This window comes from Talpa occidentalis, unplaced genomic scaffold (assembly GCF_014898055.3).
Source record: "Talpa occidentalis isolate TD23 unplaced genomic scaffold, MPIMG_talOcc4v2.1 talOcc4.7, whole genome shotgun sequence".
Taxonomy (NCBI): Eukaryota; Metazoa; Chordata; class Mammalia; order Eulipotyphla; family Talpidae; genus Talpa; species Talpa occidentalis.
Window position 1 is genome coordinate 33,644,274 of NW_023605083.1, and position 22,734 is coordinate 33,667,007.

General features: G+C 40.3%; 1 protein-coding gene across 1 annotated transcript in view; it reads right to left on the reverse strand.

Annotated features, from left to right (window-relative positions):
• Nucleotides 1-22,734, reverse strand: part of MOB3B (MOB kinase activator 3B) — a 181,012-nt gene that overhangs the window by 104,072 nt on the left and 54,206 nt on the right. The window contains exon 2 of the mRNA XM_037493676.2: nt 16,560-17,175. Coding sequence (XP_037349573.1) covers nt 16,560-16,977 — 418 coding nt within the window. The 5' untranslated portion in view covers nt 16,978-17,175. The remainder of the gene's footprint in view (nt 1-16,559; nt 17,176-22,734) is intronic.

Here is a 22,734-nt window from a genome sequence, read left to right on the forward strand (position 1 = left end):
GGAGCGATTCCTGTACCAAGGGAGAATCCATCTCACTGTGCTATTCAAGTTCTGCAATGAGAAAGTCATGCTCATTTTATTTAGCACCTTATTTCAGGTGTTGAGCAGACTGGTACACTCTCTGGCACATGTAAAATATTCAGTAAATATTTGCTGCCTGACTAATCTCTTGAAGTTACTACTGTTTTGGGTACATGGTAAGTAAATAACTGTTGAATTAGACAACTTTCAAGCAATTATGCTCAGGCTAAAAAATAAGATTTCAGATTTATGACGATTTTCATTTTGTTATTTGATTTTCAGTAAGGGATTATTTGTTCTATCATCCTTGTGGTTAACAAGTTAATATAAATGAGTAAATGAGCAAGACAAATAATTTTAGAATGAGCTGAGACCCGATTAGTCAGGAGCAGGCTGTGGAAAAATTCAGGGCGGAGGATTCCAGACATAATATACAGATCCTCATAGGCTTAGAGGAAGAACCAACTGAGATTTGTCTGAGAAGCATAAAGGTTAGGAAGGCCCAAACCCAGACGTCAGGGAAAATGGCCCAAGAGCAGGTGGGAGAAGCAGTCAGGGAGCTGCTCATGAAGCTAAATCTGCCTTAGGCCAAGGGAAAGACTCAGAACTTTATTCTGGTTTTAGTGGGAAGATATTAGATTTTTTATATTAAAAAGTTAATCTTTTATTATTCTATTGAAGTAATATTTGGTATACAACACTATGTGATCCAAAATGAACATAACCTGGTTTACGAATTTTAAGAAATTAACTATCTGCTATATGAAAAACGTTGTGTCTCCTAGGGCTTTAAGACTGGTTAAAATGACCAAGACTATTATAGGAAAAAATAAAATTGACGTTCAAAAATCTGACTTCATTGGGGGCTGTCATACAATTATAAAGGTAAAATTTGTTGACTGTCGTCCCTTCTGGTGAGGTTCGAATCCTCACTCGCAGTAATGAGACAAGTTTTCCATTTTACTGGACATTTGTCATTAAGGGGCCACAGTTCTGTTATGAAATTTATTTATATGTGATTCATTTATTTACTGATCATTGATGAATATGATCCATTTAATGGACATTAAAAAAAAACACAACGGCAGAGTCATTTCTGATAAACATCTCCCTTCAACTACTACAAAGCATATAACATTGTCACCATAGCCCTTCCTTTTGAAACTCACTGATGCATCTTACATTTGTCAAATTCATTATTTATGAGCAGTGAGCTATGTGATAGAAGACAGTCATCCTTAGGGACGCATCTGCCTGTCTTATATCTGAAACTGCTTATCTACAAGGAAAGAGGAATTCAGTTTTTTATTATGTACTCAGGTATTTTTAGTCTGGGCCTTTTTCTTAAACCATGGGATAATGACTTTACTAAATCCTACTGACAAAAAAATAAAGAAAGAAATAAAGAAGCTATGGAAGAACAATTATTTAAATTGAGATGGGCTGTTGGACTAAATGAAAAGGAGTCTCTTACTAGGGCCTCCCATGTTCTATATTGGGATGCATTTTTCCTGTTCAAATTTAGTTGCAGGACTGTTAAGACATTGTGATACAAATCAGTTTATCTTTTAGAAGTCACTTTCACAGTAGCAGTAACCTTATAATAGCCAAGGGCACTTAGCACTCTTCCTTCTAATGAAGGGGTTGCACCACCTCTTAGTAATACTGCCTTTTGCTACTGGTTCATCTTGGCCACAGGAGCAGAGTGTTAACCTTAGAAAAATCCTGAGCTGTAACTTCAGGGCACTAGTAGCTAGAAAAGAACTTGGTTCAGAGTCCTGTTCCTGTCTCTGGGGCACACTTGCTTCCTGCTGGTAGTGTTGTGCCAGCTTCAGAACTGTGTTTCCTGAGTTTGCTGGTGGCAGGAGGTCTTCTTTTATGGTAGAAGGGTTAGAATCTCTAATAGCGGGCCTACCTGGTGGTGCAGCAGGTTGAGCGCTGCACTGTGAAGGTGTCCTCTGCAGTGTGGGTTTGATTCCCCAGCCAGGAGAAATCCACATGGCATGGCAGACCTCTCCTGTCTCGCCCGCTGCTCCCCTCAGCAGTGTCTTCGGTCTGTCCACCTGTTCTGCTCCCTGCTCTCTCTCTGGTGAAATCTTTCACCCTCCTGCACCTCTGACCTGTACCCCAGTTCTTGTATAAATAAATAAATCTTTAAAGAAAAAAGAATCTCTGATAGATTCATGAGGTTAAGGCAGGTGCGAGGGGAAAATCAATGAGAGGTGACCAAGGGAGCCACCTTAGCGGGACTGGTAGAGGAACTAGGAGTTGAACTGTTGGAGGAACAGTATGTCCTGAATGAAACTGCACTCACTGATGTTTTATGGACTCTACTCCCACCTCCCTGCCAAAGAGATCCCAATGCTGAGGACTACAAGTCCTATCATGCCATGAATCCATCACAACTCTTGATTTCCTGATGGGAGGGATTTCTGGTAACTAAGGGTGAAGTTAAACAGTCATGATTGGTATAAAACTGGACACATGTGGGCCTGTGCTCTCTTGGTTTTCCTGCCTTCAGTGTGCATCTGGGGTCCCAGAACAGACACTGTTACTGTTAGGATGCGTTGACCAATTAATGTCTCTCTCTCTCTCTGTGTTTCCCCTGTTCTCATTTCCCTTGTAAATTAATCTTTTTATTAACTTTTCCCCATGTGCCTGCCCTTGAATCTTATCCAGAGTTCTTAAGTGCTCGAGTAAGGAGTTACACCAAGGTCACACCATTTCCCCTTGAAGTTGCCCTCGAACAGCACAACGCGCAACATAGGACAGGCTGGGGTCAAGAGGTAGGGACCCTGTCATTGGTCTAGACACCAGAAGTATGACTCAAATATGGCACAAGTGGGCAGACAAGATGGGATGCCAATGACTGGGGTACCAAGAAGACTGCTAGGCAAGCATCCCATTTCTGCTCTATGAATCTGGAGTCTAGGGATGGCCCAATAAATAATACTAGGAGAGTCCATCCTGCCTCTAAAGACTGGGAAGAAAGTCAGAGCTTCTGGTGGATGTGAGTTGAGGATGGAGTTAAATACTTCATCTGTGGCAACAGAGGACTCCCAGGATATGCAGGAGTCCCAAGGGCCAGGCACAAAGACCAGGAAGACTTGGCATTCCTTTGCTTATACAATACTTGGAATATGTAGGTGCTACATGACAACCCTCAATTTTGTTCTGAAACTTTGCTGCTAAAAGAAATCTATTTTTATGGATCTATTTATTGGTTTGCTTTGATCACATACTTTTTTTTAAATTTTCCTAGACAATTAAATATTCTTTTATCTGAAAAACCAGAGGCTGCGTTTTGGAAGTATTTCTCATGAGTCAACGGAGTGCCCCTTCCTCTAGGGCAGCTGTTGAACACACTGCAGGGGGAGAGGGAGAAGCAGGACATGAATTGGACACCTGTGTCACCTGAAATAACACCAAGATCAGTCATCCCTATAAGTCATTGCAGACTGATAAGGGAAGCCAGATTCCATGGCTATTTTTAAAAGTCAACATGTTTTAGGGTTAAAAAATGGGGCCCAAAGTGTCAACTGTCTAATAGGGGTGACTAAAAAACCATGGCTGAAAAGTTCACTTCAGCAGAAAGTCCAGGAAACTGCCTCTGACCCTGCCTGTCCAGGGGCCTAGGGTTTCCAGGGTCTTAATTTCTGGTAGCTTTAATCATTTGTTTGTATTTGCAGCTACTCATATGGGAGAAAAACACAGCAACTATTTTGCAGAAATACAGTACTGATAAAATTATTAGTTATCATATCAGCTGATTTTTTAAGAAGTGTATTGATTTACCATTGTTTCAGAAGTACAGGTTTATAACTTGATATAGTTTTATACCACATCACAGTCACAAGTTAGCTGGTGTTTATGGAGCATTTTGTACATGGCAAGTTCCATGTGTTATCTTATTAAGACCTCGCCACAACCTTATGACCTAGGTTGCAGCAGAGAAAATAGGGTTAACTAGCTAAGGAGTGAACAGGGAAGGCAACAGAGTCCCAGGGACCATGCACATTGAACTGAAAGTTAAAAGTTGAAGACTGAATTATTTGGCCTGCTCATTGCTAACTGTGAAACCCAGAGTACTAAATGTGGCAAGTTGGGATACCATCATATTCTTTTTTTCTTCCTTTTCTTCCTAATCAGCAAGACATCACTTTAAAAGGCTCTCCCCTCCCTTTTTCTCCCCTCTCCTCATCATAAATATGGAAATTATGGAGCCATGTGTCTCACCTTATTCATGGGAGGTCTGTCCCACTGGTGTTAGTCTCCTAGTTTCAGCAGAGCATGAATCAAGATGCAAGAATTCAAGGCATAATGAGAAAGTAACAAAAGCATGACTTGAAATATCTTATTTCATCCATACAGGATTTCTTCTGCAAGGGCTTCATGTTTTCATGTCATGGAGAAGTCAAACTTTTTGTTTCTTCAAATTAGTCTTTCACTTTTTTTCTTTTCTCACTTGGTCTTTGAATATATTTATGTCTGAGTATTTATGCAAAGGCAGGCAAGCAAGTGCCTAGAAGTACTTATCATAGAGGTTCCTGATAGATGAGAAAGCACAATGAAGTCGGGAAGGCCTGCTACTGGCCTTTAGAAGCTATGTAACTTGTGCCTGTTTGAGATTCAGTTTCCTCACTTGAAAAAAGAGAAGGGCCTCCCCGATGGTGCAAGGGGTTAAGCACAGCACTGTGAAGCTATCAGCAGCCACAGCAACACAGGTTCTATCCCAGGCCAGGGAGCTACCTATATGACACAGCAGACCTCTCCTGTCTCACCCACTGCTCCCCTCCACAGTGTATTTTCAGTCAGTCTGCCTGTTCTGTTCCCCACTCTGGTGAATCTTCTTACCCCTTGAATCTCTGGCCTGTACCCCAGTTCGTGTATGCATAAATAAATAAATCTTTAAAATAAAAGAAAAAGAGAAAAGAAACACCTCTGTGAAAAGTAAGTGAGATTTGTTAAGCACCTAACCTATTGCAGACACTCATTAGACAGTATACACAATTTTTATATGAACTGCAAAAAATCTAAACTAGATATGACATACCCCAGGTAGAAGTTCAGGTGTGAGATTTGCCTGACACCTGCATTAAAAACATATTTCAATTGGCATAAGATGTTTTATAAACCCTGTTAAAAATTACTCTGTCCATACAGAGTAACTCATATCTGCCCACTGTGGGTTGACACACTGTGGCCATGGCCATCTAAAGATGACCAGAGTTCATCTCCATAGTGTCCCTTGTCATGGGATTCACTTAATACTGAATTCAGTGATTTATAGGAAGAACCAATGATTCAAAGGAACAAATACTTTCTAAATCATTCGTTAATATTGTTTGCCCAAGAGCTACCTTATGACATTGCTTAGATCTTGACTAATATATAAGAATATATATGAGTAGATAGTGAGAAGAAGCTCATGACCTCTCTGATCCTAACAGAAAGCTATCCTGAACTTGATACTGCTGGGTAACCTTTGCAAGGTGAACACCTGGTCGTGGGCTACCAGCCTCTATGAATGACATGATAATTATATGGCAGTAATTCCATTCATATTTTAAAATACTATGTGTACCTAAAAGACTGCCAGTTAAGTGTTTAGTCTGAACTACCTCACAAGGTTAATGTGAACTATCTCACAAGGTTAATATATTTTGGAGACTGATTAGCATCTTTCTGTCAGCAGTCCTAGGAAATCTAAGAAGATGGCGTGACTCTGAATACTGGGGGGGGGGAAACCATCAGTACTGTTGGGTAAATACCACAAAGCCTACTGACAACTGGGGCTCTAGAACACTGCTGTCTAACTGGTTTATACAACCACAAAATCACCAATTTATTGCAAGGGACACTGTGAAACCCTCAATGCAATCTTTTGTATTATTTCATGTTCCATTCAACCGAAAACTGTCAAGTACCTAGTAGGTACAAAGGACTAGCCTCCCCGTTGCTTCTCCAAAAGTGGTTCTCATAGATTGTATAGATCCCTGGAGCCCTTTGTGGGATTCACGAAGTCCTCTCCATCTGTGTGGACCTGGACTTGAACTTAAACAATATATCACAATAGATTGAAATGCAGAAGCAGATTAAGAGACTCCATTTGTATTTATAGTAAACCAAACATGGACATTTACAATAAATAAATCCATGCCATTCTTCTTACTTTTTTTTTTGTTTGGGGAAGTATGGTTAGTTTTTATTTAAAAATATTATTTATGTTAATATGTATTGGGTTTATTGTTTTTTCAATAACTTAAATATTTTTAAGTGTTCCTAATTTCAATTTCTTTTATTTTATTTTTTTTTTAATTTTTTTTAATTTTTTTTTTTTTTTTATAGAGGCATGCTTTATTTATTTGTTTGCTGGTTTGTTTGTTTTGTTTATACATGCACTGGGTACAGTCAGAAGCGCGGGAGGGTGAGAGAATTCACCAGAGCCAGAGTGGGGAGCAGAGCAGGCAGAAGGACCGAAGTACACTGCTGAGGGGAGCAGCGGGCGGCAGGAGAGGTCTGCACGCCATGTGGGACCCTCCTCTGGTGGCCGGGGAGCAGCCGGGGATCGAACCGGCGCCGCAGAGGCCGCGGGCAGCTTCGCAACCCAGCGCTCAACCGCTGCGCCACCGGGGAGGCCCTCAATTTCTTTTTTTTTTAAAGATTTATTTTTATTTATGTATGTTTACAAGAGCTGGGGTACAGGCCAGAGGTGTGGGGGATGAGAGGATTCACCAGAGACAGAGCAGAACAGGCAGATCTATTGAAATACACTGCTGAGGGGAGCAGCATGGGTGAGACAGGAGAGGTCTGATGGCCATGTGGGTTAGCTCCCTGGCCAGGGATTGAACTCTTGCTGCAGTAGCTGGAGATAGCTTGAGAGAGCTGAGACTTTAACCCCTATGCCACCAGGGAGGCCCCAAAGGCCTTACTTTTTTATATCACTGTGAAAAGGAAATAAAGCTCAAGTTTATTCAGCACTTAGCTTTCTACCAGGAACTCCCTAAGACCTTTATATGCCCTGTGGCACTTAATTCTCATAACCTTACTAAGTTGATATTATTATTACCCCAACTTTCCTAATGAGGAGACAGGCTCAGAGCAATTCAGGACTTGCCAAAGTCACAGAGTCTATACAGATCTGAGCCTGGCCTGAAGAGAAGCCATTACCTCTACACTATTTTTAGAAAACAGAAATACATTTTAACAGTTACAGCTCACAGATAGTCTCCTAGGGTTCCTGGTATCTGTCATTAACATCCTTCCTCATATTAATCTCCAGTGACACGGAAAGGCTTAAATGCTCAGCTATAGACTTTTCCTCCCCCACTTAGGATGGCAAAACAGGAGTGGTTTATCTGAGGACTATCACAAGTACATTTTGAACACTCAATGGCTTTCTTTCCTCTGCTGCTGGTGGCCATGGGTAATGACCTGACTGCACCAGCAACTGAGGTGATGCCAAGGGAGACACCACACTAATTCCTGCTGGTCCTCAGATGCTGAGGTTCCTCTGTGCTGTCATGCGAGGCAGCAGGGCTCCCTACATAGCCTGCCAGTGCTGCAAAACCCAAAGGACATGACCCAGGGGTGGACAACGATGTGAACATCTAACTGGTGCTTCTCCCTTAAATCATCATTGCTCTCTGACCCTGAAATACTAGGATGGATGATGCAGAAACAATAAAACCTATTGCCTCTTTGAGAAAAACTTGCAAGATCATAGACCTGAGATATACAGCAAGGGAGCAAGAGGAAGAAGGGTCAAAGCAGTGAAGGGAAGAGCACAGGGACTGTGGTGATGGCTCATGAATGTTATGGTGGTGGGAGATCAATGGGGACCACCCCTGAAGGGAGAGATCAAATACTGTCCAAAAATTAACAATGATACAACAAAAAAAAAAAAAGAACCTATTGCTTGTTTTGAAGAATGATTTTTCTTTCCCTCAGAAGGAACAAACAGGCCCAGTTTGTCTCTCCATGAAAACAAACATATTAGCTCTCAATGGTGTGCCCTAAAAATCAAATACACATCAGCAAGGAGGAATTCATATAAGATTCTTTGCCAAGTTTTTCTTTAAATATTGAACTCCTTGAGAAATGAAAATATTCACCAAGTGACCAAGAAATGTAACTGCCTCACAATTTTCAGGAATGCATCTGTGGTGTAATATGTATGTTTCACATGGCACCAATCAATTTATACTTGCATAGTAATAGCTCACCATGTTGTTGTCAGCGCAAAGTGTTATTCTGGCTGCTGCAACCTGTAGCAGAAACAAGAAGGTGGAAGTGGTTTCCAGACCACATATTCTATGCAAGTGAAACATCTCAAGTTCAACTATGGACCTACTCCTGGTTCTGGTTGTCAAGGCCAAGCAAAGTCATTGTCAGTCCAATGCACTCTTACCTTTTATCCTACTGGTTCTACAAAACACAGCAAAATATGAAGGGAACATGGAAATAAATTCTATGGCCAAATGTTTGATGTAGTTATGGATTTTCATTCAAGATTCTTTCCCTACCTCAATTCTTCTGACTAGGCCAGTTTATCACACTGATGTGGGTGGAGATCAAGGGAACTAACATTTAAAGCAAATCAATGTCCCAAGATTGTGCTTTTTTAAGTGTAATAAGTTATTTAATACCCTCAACAATTCAAAGAAGCAGGTATTTTTACAGGCATTTTATAGATAAGGAAATAGGCTTAGAGAGGCTGAAAATTGGCTAGTAAAAGCTAATAGCTAGAATTCAAACATAGGCTTGATAGATGCTAATGTTTCTATTCCTTTTTATCCACCCCACCCCTACTTCCCAAAGTGGCTGAGCTTCCATTTTACTAGAAAAAGAATTAAAGTTGGGGTAGGATGTCCATGTGAAAGGAAACATGAATGGAATTATCACTTGGAATATGGGTTGAACTTTTTTTAAATAAAATGCCAGAACAGCCCTATTTACACAGGTCTTACAGACAACACGTGTCCCTCCACCTACAAAGGCATTTTAAATCAGCCTTCACTTACAGATATGTAATAATATAGCCTCCCTTCAAAATGACTATATTTAAGTATCTATGCCCTTTCTGTCTAAAGACGACAGCACTGGTGAGGAGGGCAGAGAGGTGGCCTCTGGGGTCAAAGCCCTACTCAGATGAAAACTGAGCTCTCTTTAGAAGTCATTTGGATCTTAGGGCCAATCCCAGCAAGCTCTTGTAAATTTCATCCTCATTCCAAGGATTTATCCAACTGTTCCTTCCATACTGCATTCTGGGAAGACCTCTGGTGAAGTCTTTTTCTCCATCCCATTTCATGTCAAGTACATTTTCACAACCCTGATGAGTTGGCCCTGAGCTGGCCTGCCCTTCCACACGGCATTGACCTCCACAATGCAGCATTTTTTTGATGAAGGAAGTGTGGACTCCACGTCTACCACAGCCGGCTGAGCAAAAGCAGTAGATGATCTCTCCCTCCTCCCATTATCGTCTTTGTTTTTCATCTCTTTTCCACTGACTATCACATATCCCATTTCCCTTCCCAGCTGATGCTGAGATGTAACAACTTGTCACCTGAGATCTGGTCCATTAAAATTGCATAGCATGGGTAAAGGAGAACTCAGTGCAGGCTGCAGTCTGGAATCAAATTAGCCTTAACTTGCAGGGCAGTCTTAGCATTTGAGGGACCCTTTTCCAGAGCTATCTCTTGGGATTTGTTCAATGAAGGTGGTTACTTAGCATTGTCCTCATTAAACTCAGCCACAAAGTCAGTACAGCATTGGCAGCATTGGTTGGAGAACTTTGACTGTCAATAAACCATTAATTGTCCAGCAGCCAATGGGAGTGGCTTGTCATATACAACTTGTCTCTGCATGTTTTCCACAAAGAGACAACAGAACAAAATTTGGCTAGCATCAGTATCTAGAAGAGGCATGTTCTGAAAAGAAGCAGAATTTTAGTGTTCCCTTTACAAGGACCCAGTATAATTTGCATCAGATGCAGGCCCCTGGCTCTCTTCACCTCCCTTTTGCTAGGAAAGGACTCTAGACTTGCCAGGGACATTCCCTACAGAGGATTTAACACTTGATGCAATAGGCAGCAGTAAATCAAGAGTGATGTTGATTCTGGAATAAGAACAGACAGGAGAAGCTGGAGTAGTTGAGATCTTGTGGAACTGAACCCCATGGGTCTGAATCCTAGCTCTGACCCTGGGCAAATTACCTTTTTTTTTTTTTTTTTCTGTCTGTGAAATGGAAATCATACTACCTGCCTTAAGAGGTTCTTTTACAGATTAAATTATATTAATGGAGGTGAAGTGTTGAGGGCCCCATGTGTTCAGAAAAAGGCAACTTTATTATGCCCTTCCAACTAGTAAATTTTTTGGTTGTCAGTTTATCAGATCACAAAGACAAATCATCTTTCCAGAAAACTCTTGCCAGTTCACAAGACTATCGGGGGTGTGTCTCCATTCACTGAGTTATCTGGGGACCCTTTCTCTTGAGTGATCAAATTCAGGATGTAGGTAACCTCACCCAAGACTAATTTTAATAGTTTATCCCAAAGATGACTAGAATAATCTTTTTACTTTTCCAGCTAACCCACCCCACCCTCTGTTAAGGTTCTGAGAACAAAGTGAGAAGACCCAGCCTTGTGGGTTTCTCTCTCAAGAGAGGTATTCATCCTTGAAACCAGAAATTGGTCTAGCCCCTAAGAAATACTGAAATTTCCCAAGTCTTAGAGAGATGACAAAGTGAACCACTTTAAGACCTCGTCACAGAGCAATTCAGCAATGAAAATTGCTGATTTTAAAAAATCTTGATGAGTCTTTCACAAAACCTATTATTTTTCTGGATTTACTGGACCACACGAGTTTTGATTGATAGGTAGAAATGTGTGCAGAGAGAGGTAATAAACACATTTCTAACACCTCCAAAGGTGCTTACAGCTGTGGGCTCAGTGTTCTGATTCACACTGTCTCATTGAATCCTTACAACAGCCCTGTGACATCAGCATTGAAATCCTTAATTTGCAAACAGAGACATATACATCTGAGGTTATGTGTTCACCAACATCACCGAGCATCTTGTAACGGTAGAGCTATTTGAATAAACCTGTCAGTCACCAAGTCCAGTGCTAGTTCTTCCATACTATAAAGGTATTTTTCTGTTTCACCAGTGTTATACTGAAAAAATAAATGAGCGAGACGTACAACACAAAATAAAAAAGTTAAAATTTAAAGGCTAATTAAAAACTCAGTCCCTGACACCCCATATCTGAAAATCTCATCCCTGTGGACATTTTTAAGGTCTCACATTTCCTGAAACAATATTTTGAGAAGGGCTGAAATGGAATTGTAGTCTCATAAGAAAGGTGCCAAAGGGATACGCTTATTTCCACACTGGACTTGACCAGTGAACAAACAACTTATTTTAGAAAAATGTGTAGAGGAATTTGGAGCAATAAGGCAATCTTGACACTATGGAAACTGCTCAAGGGCAGAAACTATCTGCTTTGCTTTCTCCTGGTGCCTAGTATAGGGATTGCTGTCAACCAGGTGCTCAAAAGGTATTTATTTAAAGAGTGTATGAATAAATGATGGCAGTAGCAGGCAGGTGTGGCCCACAAAGCATTGTCATCAGGCTACATCATCCTTGGCCCTTGGAAGGTAGCATGGGAACAGTTTCAGTGCCCAGATGCACTCCACGGGCATTTCAAAGGTGATTTTTCTGAACATGAGCAAATGAAAAAAAAAAAAAAAAACTAATAATTTCTTTAAAAGATGATGCAAAAATCATGTCTTTTGAAATTTCCTCCATCTAAAAAACCTCCTAAACTAACTAGTCCCTCTAGTTATGTGAAGAAAATTGTGCAAAATAATGACATAGGCTATGGATGCTAGTGGGTGATGTGTAGATTTTTGACCACTCAAACCCACATTCTTTTTTTTTTAAATAATAAATTTTATTTTTGTATTCCCCATACAATTGCAACCCCCCCATTCTGACCCCAATCCCTCCCTCCCGCCCCCACCCCCAAAAAGTGTCTCTGGTTCATAGTATTTTGTTGATTTTGATTTTCACTTTCTTATAGTTATTCATTTTCCTGGTCCCTTATTTAAGTTTTCTAGATTCCTGCTATGAGTGAGACCAGCCGGTATTTTTCTTTTTCTTTTTGGCTTATTTAGCTGAGCATGATCCCTTCCAGTGCCATCCATGTTGCTGCAAATTGCATGTGTTTATCTTTTTTGAATGCTGAGTAATATTCCATGGTGTATATGTACCACATCTTCTTGATCCAGTCATCTATTTTTGGGCATTTGGGCTGTTTCCAAAGCTTAGCTATTGTAAATAGTGCTGCTATAAACATAGGGGTGCAGGTGCTCTTTGGAATTGATGTTTCTGTGTCCTTTGGGTAAATACCTAGGAGTGGAATTGCTGGATCATATGGAAGCTCTATGTTTAGTAGGTCCAGAAATCTCCACACAGCTCTCCATAGTGCCAAACCCACATTCTTAATTACTTATTGGCTGTACAATCTTGATAATGCACCTTAGTTTGCTTAAATATCAGCTTCCTCTGTGGAGAAATGGAGTAACTCCATTGAGTTATTGTAAGAATTAAGGTTAACAGTGGCAGGCACAGAGCCTGGCACTTTGATGGCTCAACAGATGTGATTCCTTCTCTCACTTCATTAACACGCATTTATTCTAAAACCATAGAGGGAGGTGAAGTGATGTAATTATTGTCTAAATGTTCTTACTCCTCCTATTCAGAGACTTTTTAAAAACATGAGTTGGAGGATCTCTAAGTTTTCCACTCATTTTTTTCTAAGTGTCAGCTCTAAGATACTAAGTCTTATATAACAGAAAAACAGAGAAGCTGGGGGCTAGAACATAAAATGACTTTAATTACACAGACAATAGGATTTTTAAAAGGCTGTGGTTTTCTAATTATCTTATCTCTAAAAGTGGTTAAAAAGTACAACTGAAGAGGAGGTGGCCCTAGTTTTTGAAGTTACTGCTGTTTTAGGAGCTTTAACAGGGACATTTGTTGACTTTTTAACAAAGGGGATCAGGGAGGAAGGAGGAGACTCTGTCCACCAGGTAGACTTGTCTGTTTGATGTTGTCCCAAGTGAGAAAGCTCCACTTCTGAAATAGCAGTGGTGTCCTACTTACCCTAGAATCCAGGAACAGATGATCGCTTTCTTTCCTCATGTTCCAGTGGTAGAGATCAACCACTGTTTATATCCTTTAATACCTAACTAAGAGTGAAACCTTCACATCTGTCAGTATTTTCCACTTCCTTGGATCACAGTGAGGAGGAGGTCAAGTTTGAACCCCTCCAGTTCCCATGCACACAAGCATAGACTATGCCTAGGAGTCAAAGCTGTAATGCTGAGCAGAACTCCCCACTTCTCATCCACTGGGGTCTGCTGTTTGCTGAGAATTCTTCTTTTACTTTATCCTGACAGACATCTTGATTATTTCCATAATAATGACTCATGGCAGCACAAAGATCAAAAAGAAGAAAAGTAGGCTGGAATCAGGGGGAGGAAGAAGGAGGAAATGAATTCTAACAGAGAAAGTGGCTTCTAAAGACAAGTTTTTTCAAAAGATAGCAAAAATATTGTCAGAGGGCAAATACCAGAGGGAAGCAAGGTGGTGCTGAAGATCCTCAGGGTGAGGGTGATTTTTACTGATCCTTAACATTTCACTTTGGAAAAGTCAAAACAGAGAAAACTAAGCCCTTTGAAAGCAAGATGCTGGAAATACCCAGGTGATAAAGGGTTTCAGAGGCATTTTTTAACTTTCATTTTGGTCACCAGGACTATAAGCATATTGGGACTTTATAAATATTATTTTTTAATCCATCCAACAACTTATAAGGTAGCAGAACTGGATTTAATTTAGAATTTTCAAATAAATTAAGGCAGATTCTATAACCTTAAGGGGCATACATTCTATTGGGTGAAAGAAAACCTTCACAGAATACATGGATTAAAGGTTGCAATGAATTTACTTGATAGAGAAGGTAGGTGACTCCAGAATGAGATAAACCAGAGAGGAAAAAAACAAACAAACAAATACAAAACACTGTTTCAGGTCAGGAGCGTGGGGGTGGATGAAAAGCATTCTGGGTGGTACGATAAACAGAGGAGCTGTGGATGCTTACTAAAAGTGCAGATTCCTAAGTTTTACTCAAAAGTTTCTGACTTATTGTTAAAGGGCAGAAAAAAAGAAATGTGTATTTTGAACTGAAGCCACAAGTAATTCTGATACAAACAAAAGTTTGACAACACCAGCTTACAGAGATTAACATTTTCCAAAGATTGTTAACAGTATTCCATTAAAAAAAAAGTTCAGTTTCAAATTAGGAAGCGCCACACATTTAAGTATTACTTTCTTGGAGATTTATAATTCATCTTAGTATATGAAAAGCCCCACAGTCAAGAAATCAATTTCACTTAATATTTACCAAGCTTATCTTTCACTGGGGAAACATCCACACACACTATGCACCTATTAAGACCACTCAGAACACTGGTGTACCCTGGAGCACAGACTAGGAAGAGCTGAAACAGAGGATACTGATCAGGTAAGTTTACTCCCCAACTCCACTGAATGCTAAGGAAATGTCTAGAAAAAGAAAGCAAAGTCAATAATCCCTGGGGATATGGCAGCATTCCCTGATTTCCTCCGAAGTCTTAAAACCACCCGATATATACTATTTTCCAAGCAGGCAGCCGAAAGCTCCCTTGCTTTCAAATAACACACCATGGCTCTGTGAAGTTATTTCTGGTCCCCAACTCTCTGTGGTAAGCACAGCTGCCAGAGAATGCAGAAGTGCCTAGAATTTCAAAGCATCACAGAGCAGAAACAGAAGGGGTGGTATCCTTGGCCACTTTTCTTTATCTTTATTGCTATCATATGTTCTGCACAGAGCACTGGCTTATAGTGAGTTGCTGATAAAGTTTTTAGAAAAATAAAACTTTCTTCCAGCTCCAAAAGAACTCTCTGACAGTCAATGAAATTACAAAAAGACTGAACTTAAGAAATTCTCACCCCTCCAACATGCGTATGGTATGGGAGGAAGTTTCTTTAAACTTGCTTTCCTTCTATGCCATCAAGCCAAGGGAGTCTGCTACAATACTCCACCTTCTTCCTTAACTCAGGTCAGCAGAGATAAAGAGCATGAGGAACTGGACAACTCATGGCAAAAACAGGATTCTGAGCAAACTGGTTTGTGTGCTGAATATTTCAAGATGTACATACCGCACTCATCAATTCACACACTTTGCTTTTTTTCTGGTGTAAACTTAATTACTTCCATACACCCCACCTCAACTTGCCATATGCCACATGAGGACATCTTTCCCTAGCCCCTCCATCCCCCATCTAGAGATGGTTTCAAATACTTTTTTTTAAAGATTTATTCATTTATACAAGAACTGGGGTATAGGCCAGATGTGCGGGAGGGTGAGAGGATTCACCAGAGCCAGAGCAGGGAACAGAACAGGCAGACTGACTGAAGACACTGCTGAGGGAAACAGCGGGTGAAGCAGGAGAGGTCTGGCAAGCTGTGTGGGTTTCTCCCCAGCTGGCAGGGAATTGAACCGGCGCTATAGAGGCTGCGGACAGCTTCAGAGTGCTGCACTCAACCCTCAACCCACTGTGCCACAAGAGAGGCCCTCAAATACTTTTTTTTATACCCCAACCATCTCAGAACTTTTGAATACTTTCCAACAGCACAAAATTTTTTTTCAATCATTTTACAAATATTTCCCGAATGCTGACAAAGTTTCCAGGGCACTGCACCAGGCACTGGAGGTGCACCACTGGAAGCAAGGGTTGCTATTGAAGCTGGGGTCTAAAGAAATGAAACCTAAATTCAGCCTGTTGGTGCAGGGGAAATCCAATCATCATTTCATTTGATGATTTCATCAAATTTCTTATATTTCATAAGGAAATATAAGAAGTGGGCTTATGCCAAGCTTCCTGGTGGGTCTAGAAGTTACATGAGGGTCCAAAGTTAAGAGTTCTATAAATTAATAATCTATGATCAGGATAACAAAGAAATAGGATCTTTATTTCCCCAAATGCCAGCTCCCTGTTCGTTTAATCTCCAAACAAATCCATGGATTTTCATACCAAGATTTCTTAACCTGCAATATGAATACCAATCATTGCACCACAGTTAATGTAATTTTAACTAATTAGTGAAAAAAATAAAAGCATGGAGCCTAGTCCTCAGGAAACCGGCAAGATCAAGCTGAGCATTTCATCAGGTCAGTGTTGCCCAGCACATAGAATGTGCACCATTGAGGTCGACAAAAGAGTTGTAAGTGACCCACAAATGAATTGAAAAATTTCAACGAGGTCCTCAGATATAGTAACATAAAACTGCAGGTATGTCAGTCAAGAAATGTAGGGCAGCAGCAATATGGGGGCTCTCCAGCTGTCAAAGGCAGTCTGGAGGAAGCATCTGCGACCCTTCTGAGCTCGAGCAGGACATGATCAAATAACCAAGAAGCTGGTCATGGACTTACCCACACACGTTGGAAATATGTCCTCATTGTTGATCTGGACCTCGATCCAATCCATAAGAAGGTTCATGTACTGGGGAGCCGGCAAGGCAGTCGGCTTCTTATATTTGAGGTCATCCTGCCACCGGTACTCGTATTTGGGGCCTCCTGACATCACAGGGCAGGTCTGCTCCGTGCAGAACTCACAGATGGTGCCATAGATGAGGTTGATCCTATTGAAGAAGTCCACGACGTGCACTGCCACCCAGTCATTTTGGTCCTCCCCACTGGGCAGCTGCACGGCTGCCTTCAGGTCCACACCTGAGTTGAGGGACGCCTGAGCCCGTTTGTGGAGTTCAAACCTCTGTGTTCCAGGTTCAAATTTCCTCTTGGGCCGGAAGGTCTTGTCCTTGTTGAACACCTGCTTCAAGGCAATAGACATGGTTTCCTCCTTCTCTTTCTTTCCTTTGCAAGAAGTAAAAAGGCAACTGGAACTTTTCAGTGAGAGATCACAACCCAACAGGGTTTTCCACTGCCAGCCCTCTGGCCCCAGTCTTGCAGTGAACAACTTTTAATCTCTTTTAAGCAGCTCCTTCCATCTTCCTCTTGAACAATTTCCAGGAGAACCTCATGTTTCTTCCTAAAGGCATGAGAGAAAGTGGTCTCATCAGTGTTTGGTTTGCATTTAGGAAATGGCATAGACTTGATTTCCACCTGCTCCTGGCTATGCCTGCTTCCATCCAGGTATAATGCTGCTGAGAATAAGGCAAACCCCTAAGAATCTGTATTGGTGATTCTTGCAAAGAAAAGGCATCACACCCTTTTCTTCACAGCCTTGGCCAAACCTCTGGCATATCTTACCTGTGGGAACTTAGGTTTAGTGGCTCTCTCTAACATGTCAGGATGACAATGTTAGTCAATGACACATCCCATATAAGCTCTTTTTTACAGTATCTGCTCTACTGCTGTTGGCTCTTATTGAGTAAGCTTCAGGGCCCCAATCTTTCTAGATATAGCTGATTGGAGCAGAGACAGTTATCACACTAGCTAATAGCTCTATTGGGAATTTGGAATCAGGCCCCAACTTTTGTTAGACATTACCCTTGAGAAGTGGTGGAAACTGGGTCTGCTTGAACTCTATTTGGACCATGAATAATGTAGTTGAGAAACCTGGTCTATAGGTAGGGAAGGGTGGAGAGAGGAAGGGGAAGAGGAAGAAACCACTGACATACTATGAAAGAGACAATAGCACAAGTGGGCATGGCAAAAGAAGGCAAGGGCAAAAGAGGAACAGTGAGAAGCACCTGGTAATCTTTCAGGAGTTGATTCCTTCTGAAGCCTGGCTGTGTTTCTAGATCTTGGGATCCAAATGTTTTTCCTGAAGTAGTTAAATAAAATAAATCCTTGTTGTCAGCTAACTTGAGTGGTTTGTGTTTTTTTTCCCCAAGAATCCCTGACTATCACAGTATTTATCAGCTTTACAATGCGCATCCTATATGTTCCTAACATCACACTCTAGATATAGCACTTTAACTCAGAGCTATCCAAGGAAACTTTATGGTATTGCAAATTTTCTGTATCTTTGTTGTTCAATATTGTATCCGCTAGTTACATGTGGCTACTGAACACCTGAAATGTGGCTAGTGAGACCAGGAACTGAATTTTTCATTTCATTTAAATTAAATTAAATTCAAAGGGCCACAGGCAGTTAGGAGCTATCATACCATACAATGCAACTTTGAAATCAGCAATGTTCTCTTCTCCGTGATCTTATTGGATCCTTACAAAATTCTGTAAGGTTTATACATTTGGAGTAGGTATAGCAGATATGTAGTAGGCATCATTATCCCTGGATCTCCAAGAAATAAAAATACTTGCTTAACAGGTCCTATGGCATCTAGTAGGGTACATGATTAGGATTGAATTTCAGTTTCTTGATTCTGAGAATATGTTGTGGTCTAAAATTCTAAAAAGTGATACCCTTCAATCTGTATTTCTTGCTGGTTCATGAAACTCTTTTACCCAGAGCTTCCATCCACATATTTCCCCAAGGAATACTATGATAGTATATTGATAGGTTGGCTGGCAGTGAAGACTGTGCCCTGTGTTCTGGAGGCAGAGGAGATGTGATCCACTCATGGGTCAAGCCTTACTAAAGTGAGATACCAGCCAAGGCCAGGTTCAGAAGGGGCCATTATGGACTCAAAATACCAGATGGTCTCACTCATAGAGGAATCTAGAAAACTTAAATAAGGGACCCGGAAAATGAATAACTATAAGAAAGTGAAAATCAAAATCAACAAAAAACTATGAACCAGAGACACTCTATGGGGGGTGGGGGGTGGGGAGGGGAGGGATTGGGGTCAAAATAAGGGGGTTGCAATTGTACGGGGAATATAAAAATAAAATTTATTTAAAAAATAAATAAAATATACTTCTTAATGTAAAAAAAAAAAGAAAAGAAAAGACTTAGAGCACTATTCCACCAAACCACTCTTTCCTACCTAGAAGGGACTCTATGAATCCACCCTCAAGCATGGCTTAGTGATACAACATTAGTGATTCAACATTAAGTTATTCAGCTAGTAGGGAGGCATGTAATTATTTAATTAAAAAGTAAATAAATTATATATAGGTGCACATACATGTGTATATATATTCTTACTTCCTCCATCTTAAAACCCCACCCTTTTCCTAAAAGGTTTTCATTGCAATGCTGTGAGTTGTTTTCTGGTTTGTTTTTTTTTTTCTTCTTCTCATATTGTATTGAGCAGACAGACATACCACAAAGGGACTCATGTGGAAAGGCAGGTCACATGACACTTTCTGTCTGAGACGATGAAATCCCACTCCTGGGTACTTCAGAATATCACCAGGAAGGGTATCACCACATAAACCCAGAAAACTCTAGGGAAAGAAAGGGGTAATCTCTTCTTCAAAAGAATACTTTCCCAAAGGCTTAACCTGCCTGAAAAGAGGCTTAAGAAAGCTGAGGACCAATAGGGCATTTCTAAAATAAAAATATGAGCTAGAGGTTGGGAAGATAGAAAAAGGATGATGAAGTCTTTTTTCTTTTAAAACAGACAATAGTCCCTCTGTGTTGTAAATGCTTAATTACTGACAGTCAAGCAGTAACAACCCAACAGCTGCCCCCTCACGTCTCCGGCAAATAATACTTGCTATTCTGCTATTCTGATAATGAGGGTACCATCAATTCCCACGGTGCACAGAGCCATCTTCTTTCATCACCTTATAGACTCAGTATCACTAGCTCTGCTGTTTCCCATGGCCTGGAGAGTCTGCTTCCCTGGACACATGTGGAACCTTCCCCCATACCAGTGCCAGGCTTTTGTGGACACCATCAACAGGCCCCCCTGGCACCTCTGATGAGAGTGTGTGAATGAGACAGGTAATCACAGCAAAACCTCCTCAGCACAAAGCCCTGCAGTGGCTGGTACTCACAATTATGTAAATAAATATTAATATTTTGTTTGAGGTTTGTGGATATTTTCCAAAGATATTTAGATAATAAACTTCAACATATTAGTCTCTTGAGCTGGATGGGAATTTATTCAAAACCTTAACTAGCTTTAAAATTACTCTCTCTTTTAATAACTATAAGAAAGAAAATATCAATATCAACAAAAAACTATGAACCAGAGACATTCTATGGGGGATGGGGAGCAGGGAAAGCAGGGATTGGGGTCAAAAAAGGGGGTTCTAATTGTATGGGGAATATAAAGATAAAGTTTAAATAAAAAAAAATTACTATCTCGTTTGGCCCCAATGTAACAGGTTTACATTGGGAAACCATCTTTACTTACTGAAGGAAAAACCATCTTTGAAGGGTTATTTCACTACTGAATCCTTTAGTGAATTGTTCTTGGCTATCATTTATTAAATTCTACTATGCATTTATTAAATTCTTCTACTGTCTTGCAAGCATGGTGGATGCTTTAAAACTGTTTTATATAAAAAGAAACAAGCTCAACTAGATGAAATAATTTTTGCAGAAGTCACAAAATTAATAGATGGTAAGGCTAATTTTTGAATCTAGACCTCTTTGGCACTGAAACATACAATTTTTTTTTCTCACTGAAGCTGTTTTAAAATCCTAAGTACAATTTTTATGTTTTCAAAGTTCCTTTACATGTAGAGTCAAAGCTCCTCACAGCAAGACTATAAAGAAAGCTAGAACAGGTGGTATTATTATCTCTACTTTCCAGGGGAAGAAACAGAAACTCTGATCTCCTAGTGTTTATTTCAAATGTGTTAATAAGTCTGACATGTTCAGACATGAGGATGTCTCTTCTGGTCAAATATTTTTATCTAGAATGAAGTTCTCTAGGGAGCGTGGTCTGTGGACAGCAATGCTGAAAGACAATGACAGCCCAGGGTGGATAATAGCAAATTCATCATGTAACTGTGTCACTGAATGAATAAAGAAAGAGGTCACTTTATCTGAGAATCAGATGCTATATTGGGGCAGATACTCAAAAGAAAATGAAGAAAATATGAAATCCACCTGGCCTTTCTAGCCTAGAACAAAACCACTCATAATTTATATTTTAGGTTTTTTAAATGGTTAGAGAAGTGCTTTTCAAATAATAACATGGGATCTTCTAAAATGCGGGTTCTGTTTGTAGAGCTGGGTAGTGCCTGCTTGTCTAACAAGTTCCTTAGTGATGCCAGAGTTTGGGTCCATGGATGGCATTTTAAATATCAAGAACTGATCTAAATTAAAAAGGCAGACTCTTGGGCCTCACCACAGACCTAATACATCTAAGTCTATATATTAACAAAATTTTAGAACCAGCATATACTTTAAAGAGTACTGCGTTAGAGAGCTGCCTGACTGGTTAGGTAAAGGGATGACTAAAACTTCCATTTGTTGTTATGTTAACAGTTTTATTTAAAAACATAGTTGAGAGAGAGAGAGAGAGAGACAGAGTCAGAGACAGAGAGACAGATGACAAACAGAATGAGGATTCACTGTTTTGAATACAATAGCCTTGACAGGTGGTGATGACTGATTTTTTGATCAGGATTGATTTGGCTACCATGGGAACCTGTCCTAGGAGGTCCCCAATGAATACCTTTTCATAAATGCCAGATGGAATGCAGCTACTGTCACTGCTGCTGCAAGCTCATGCAAAAAAAGCTTCTTTGGCCAAATACAATGTAGTACTAGTAACAACACAGTCATTATTCTTTGTCCTTCTCCAGTCTCCAGAAAGAAACTGTTAGCAAATTCTATGTTATGAATAGCACCCACTACAATTCTGGCTCTCAATAAATATTTGAAAGCAATTGCTCATTCAATCAATAAACATTTACAAAAGGTCTTTTATGAACCAGACACATAGGACTAGGCACAAGGTCAGAGAACTAATTAAAACTTAGTCCCTGCCTTTGAAGAGTTCACAGTTTGCTTTTGAGCAATTAATTTTTAAGCAAAACTGTATTTGAACAGAAAGTTTTGAGGTTATTATTGGTTTCTGCTTTTTAAGCTACAAAGTTAAATGCACTAACATGGATAGTCATGTGATTCCTTCACAGTATTAGGTTAGGCTAGGAATGAAAATGACATTAGAGTAAGGTCTTATGGAAAGAGAAAAATGGAAATCCAAATAAACAGCATAAAATTGACAGAAGCTCCATGTGTTCTCCATATTTTCTGCTTAATAGATCAATTACAGAAATAAAACATGTGCACTATAAAAATATGCAGAGAGAATTCAGCTGAACTGCAACGGAATGTTGACAAGGTAACTAAGCAACGCTGGCAAGGGAAATTCTTATTTTTCTTTTCCTATTGATGTCTTCGGCCTTATTAGTTGAAAAATCAAGGAGTCCTTGCCAAGGATAAGGAAAAAGTGACACAGTGCTCCCCCTTGCTCTTGAAAGCTCCGTCTTCTCTAGCTGTTACTACCTCTACAGATATCAGTGGTACAGAAGAGTGAAAGGATAGAATAAATAGTAACAAAAGCAGATGTTAGTTGGGGTAAAGAAGTTCAATATCTCAAGTGTGAGGATATCTCAAGAGGATTCCTCCTTGCTGGATCAGGTGTCAGGGCAACTAGGTATAGAAAGGCCACAAGAAAATGGCCAACAAGTACCCCCACACTAGGGAGGTACCATGTCATCTCCACTGCTGGGGCCTAGGGAACGAGGATGGCACCTGGCACAGAGTTGACTT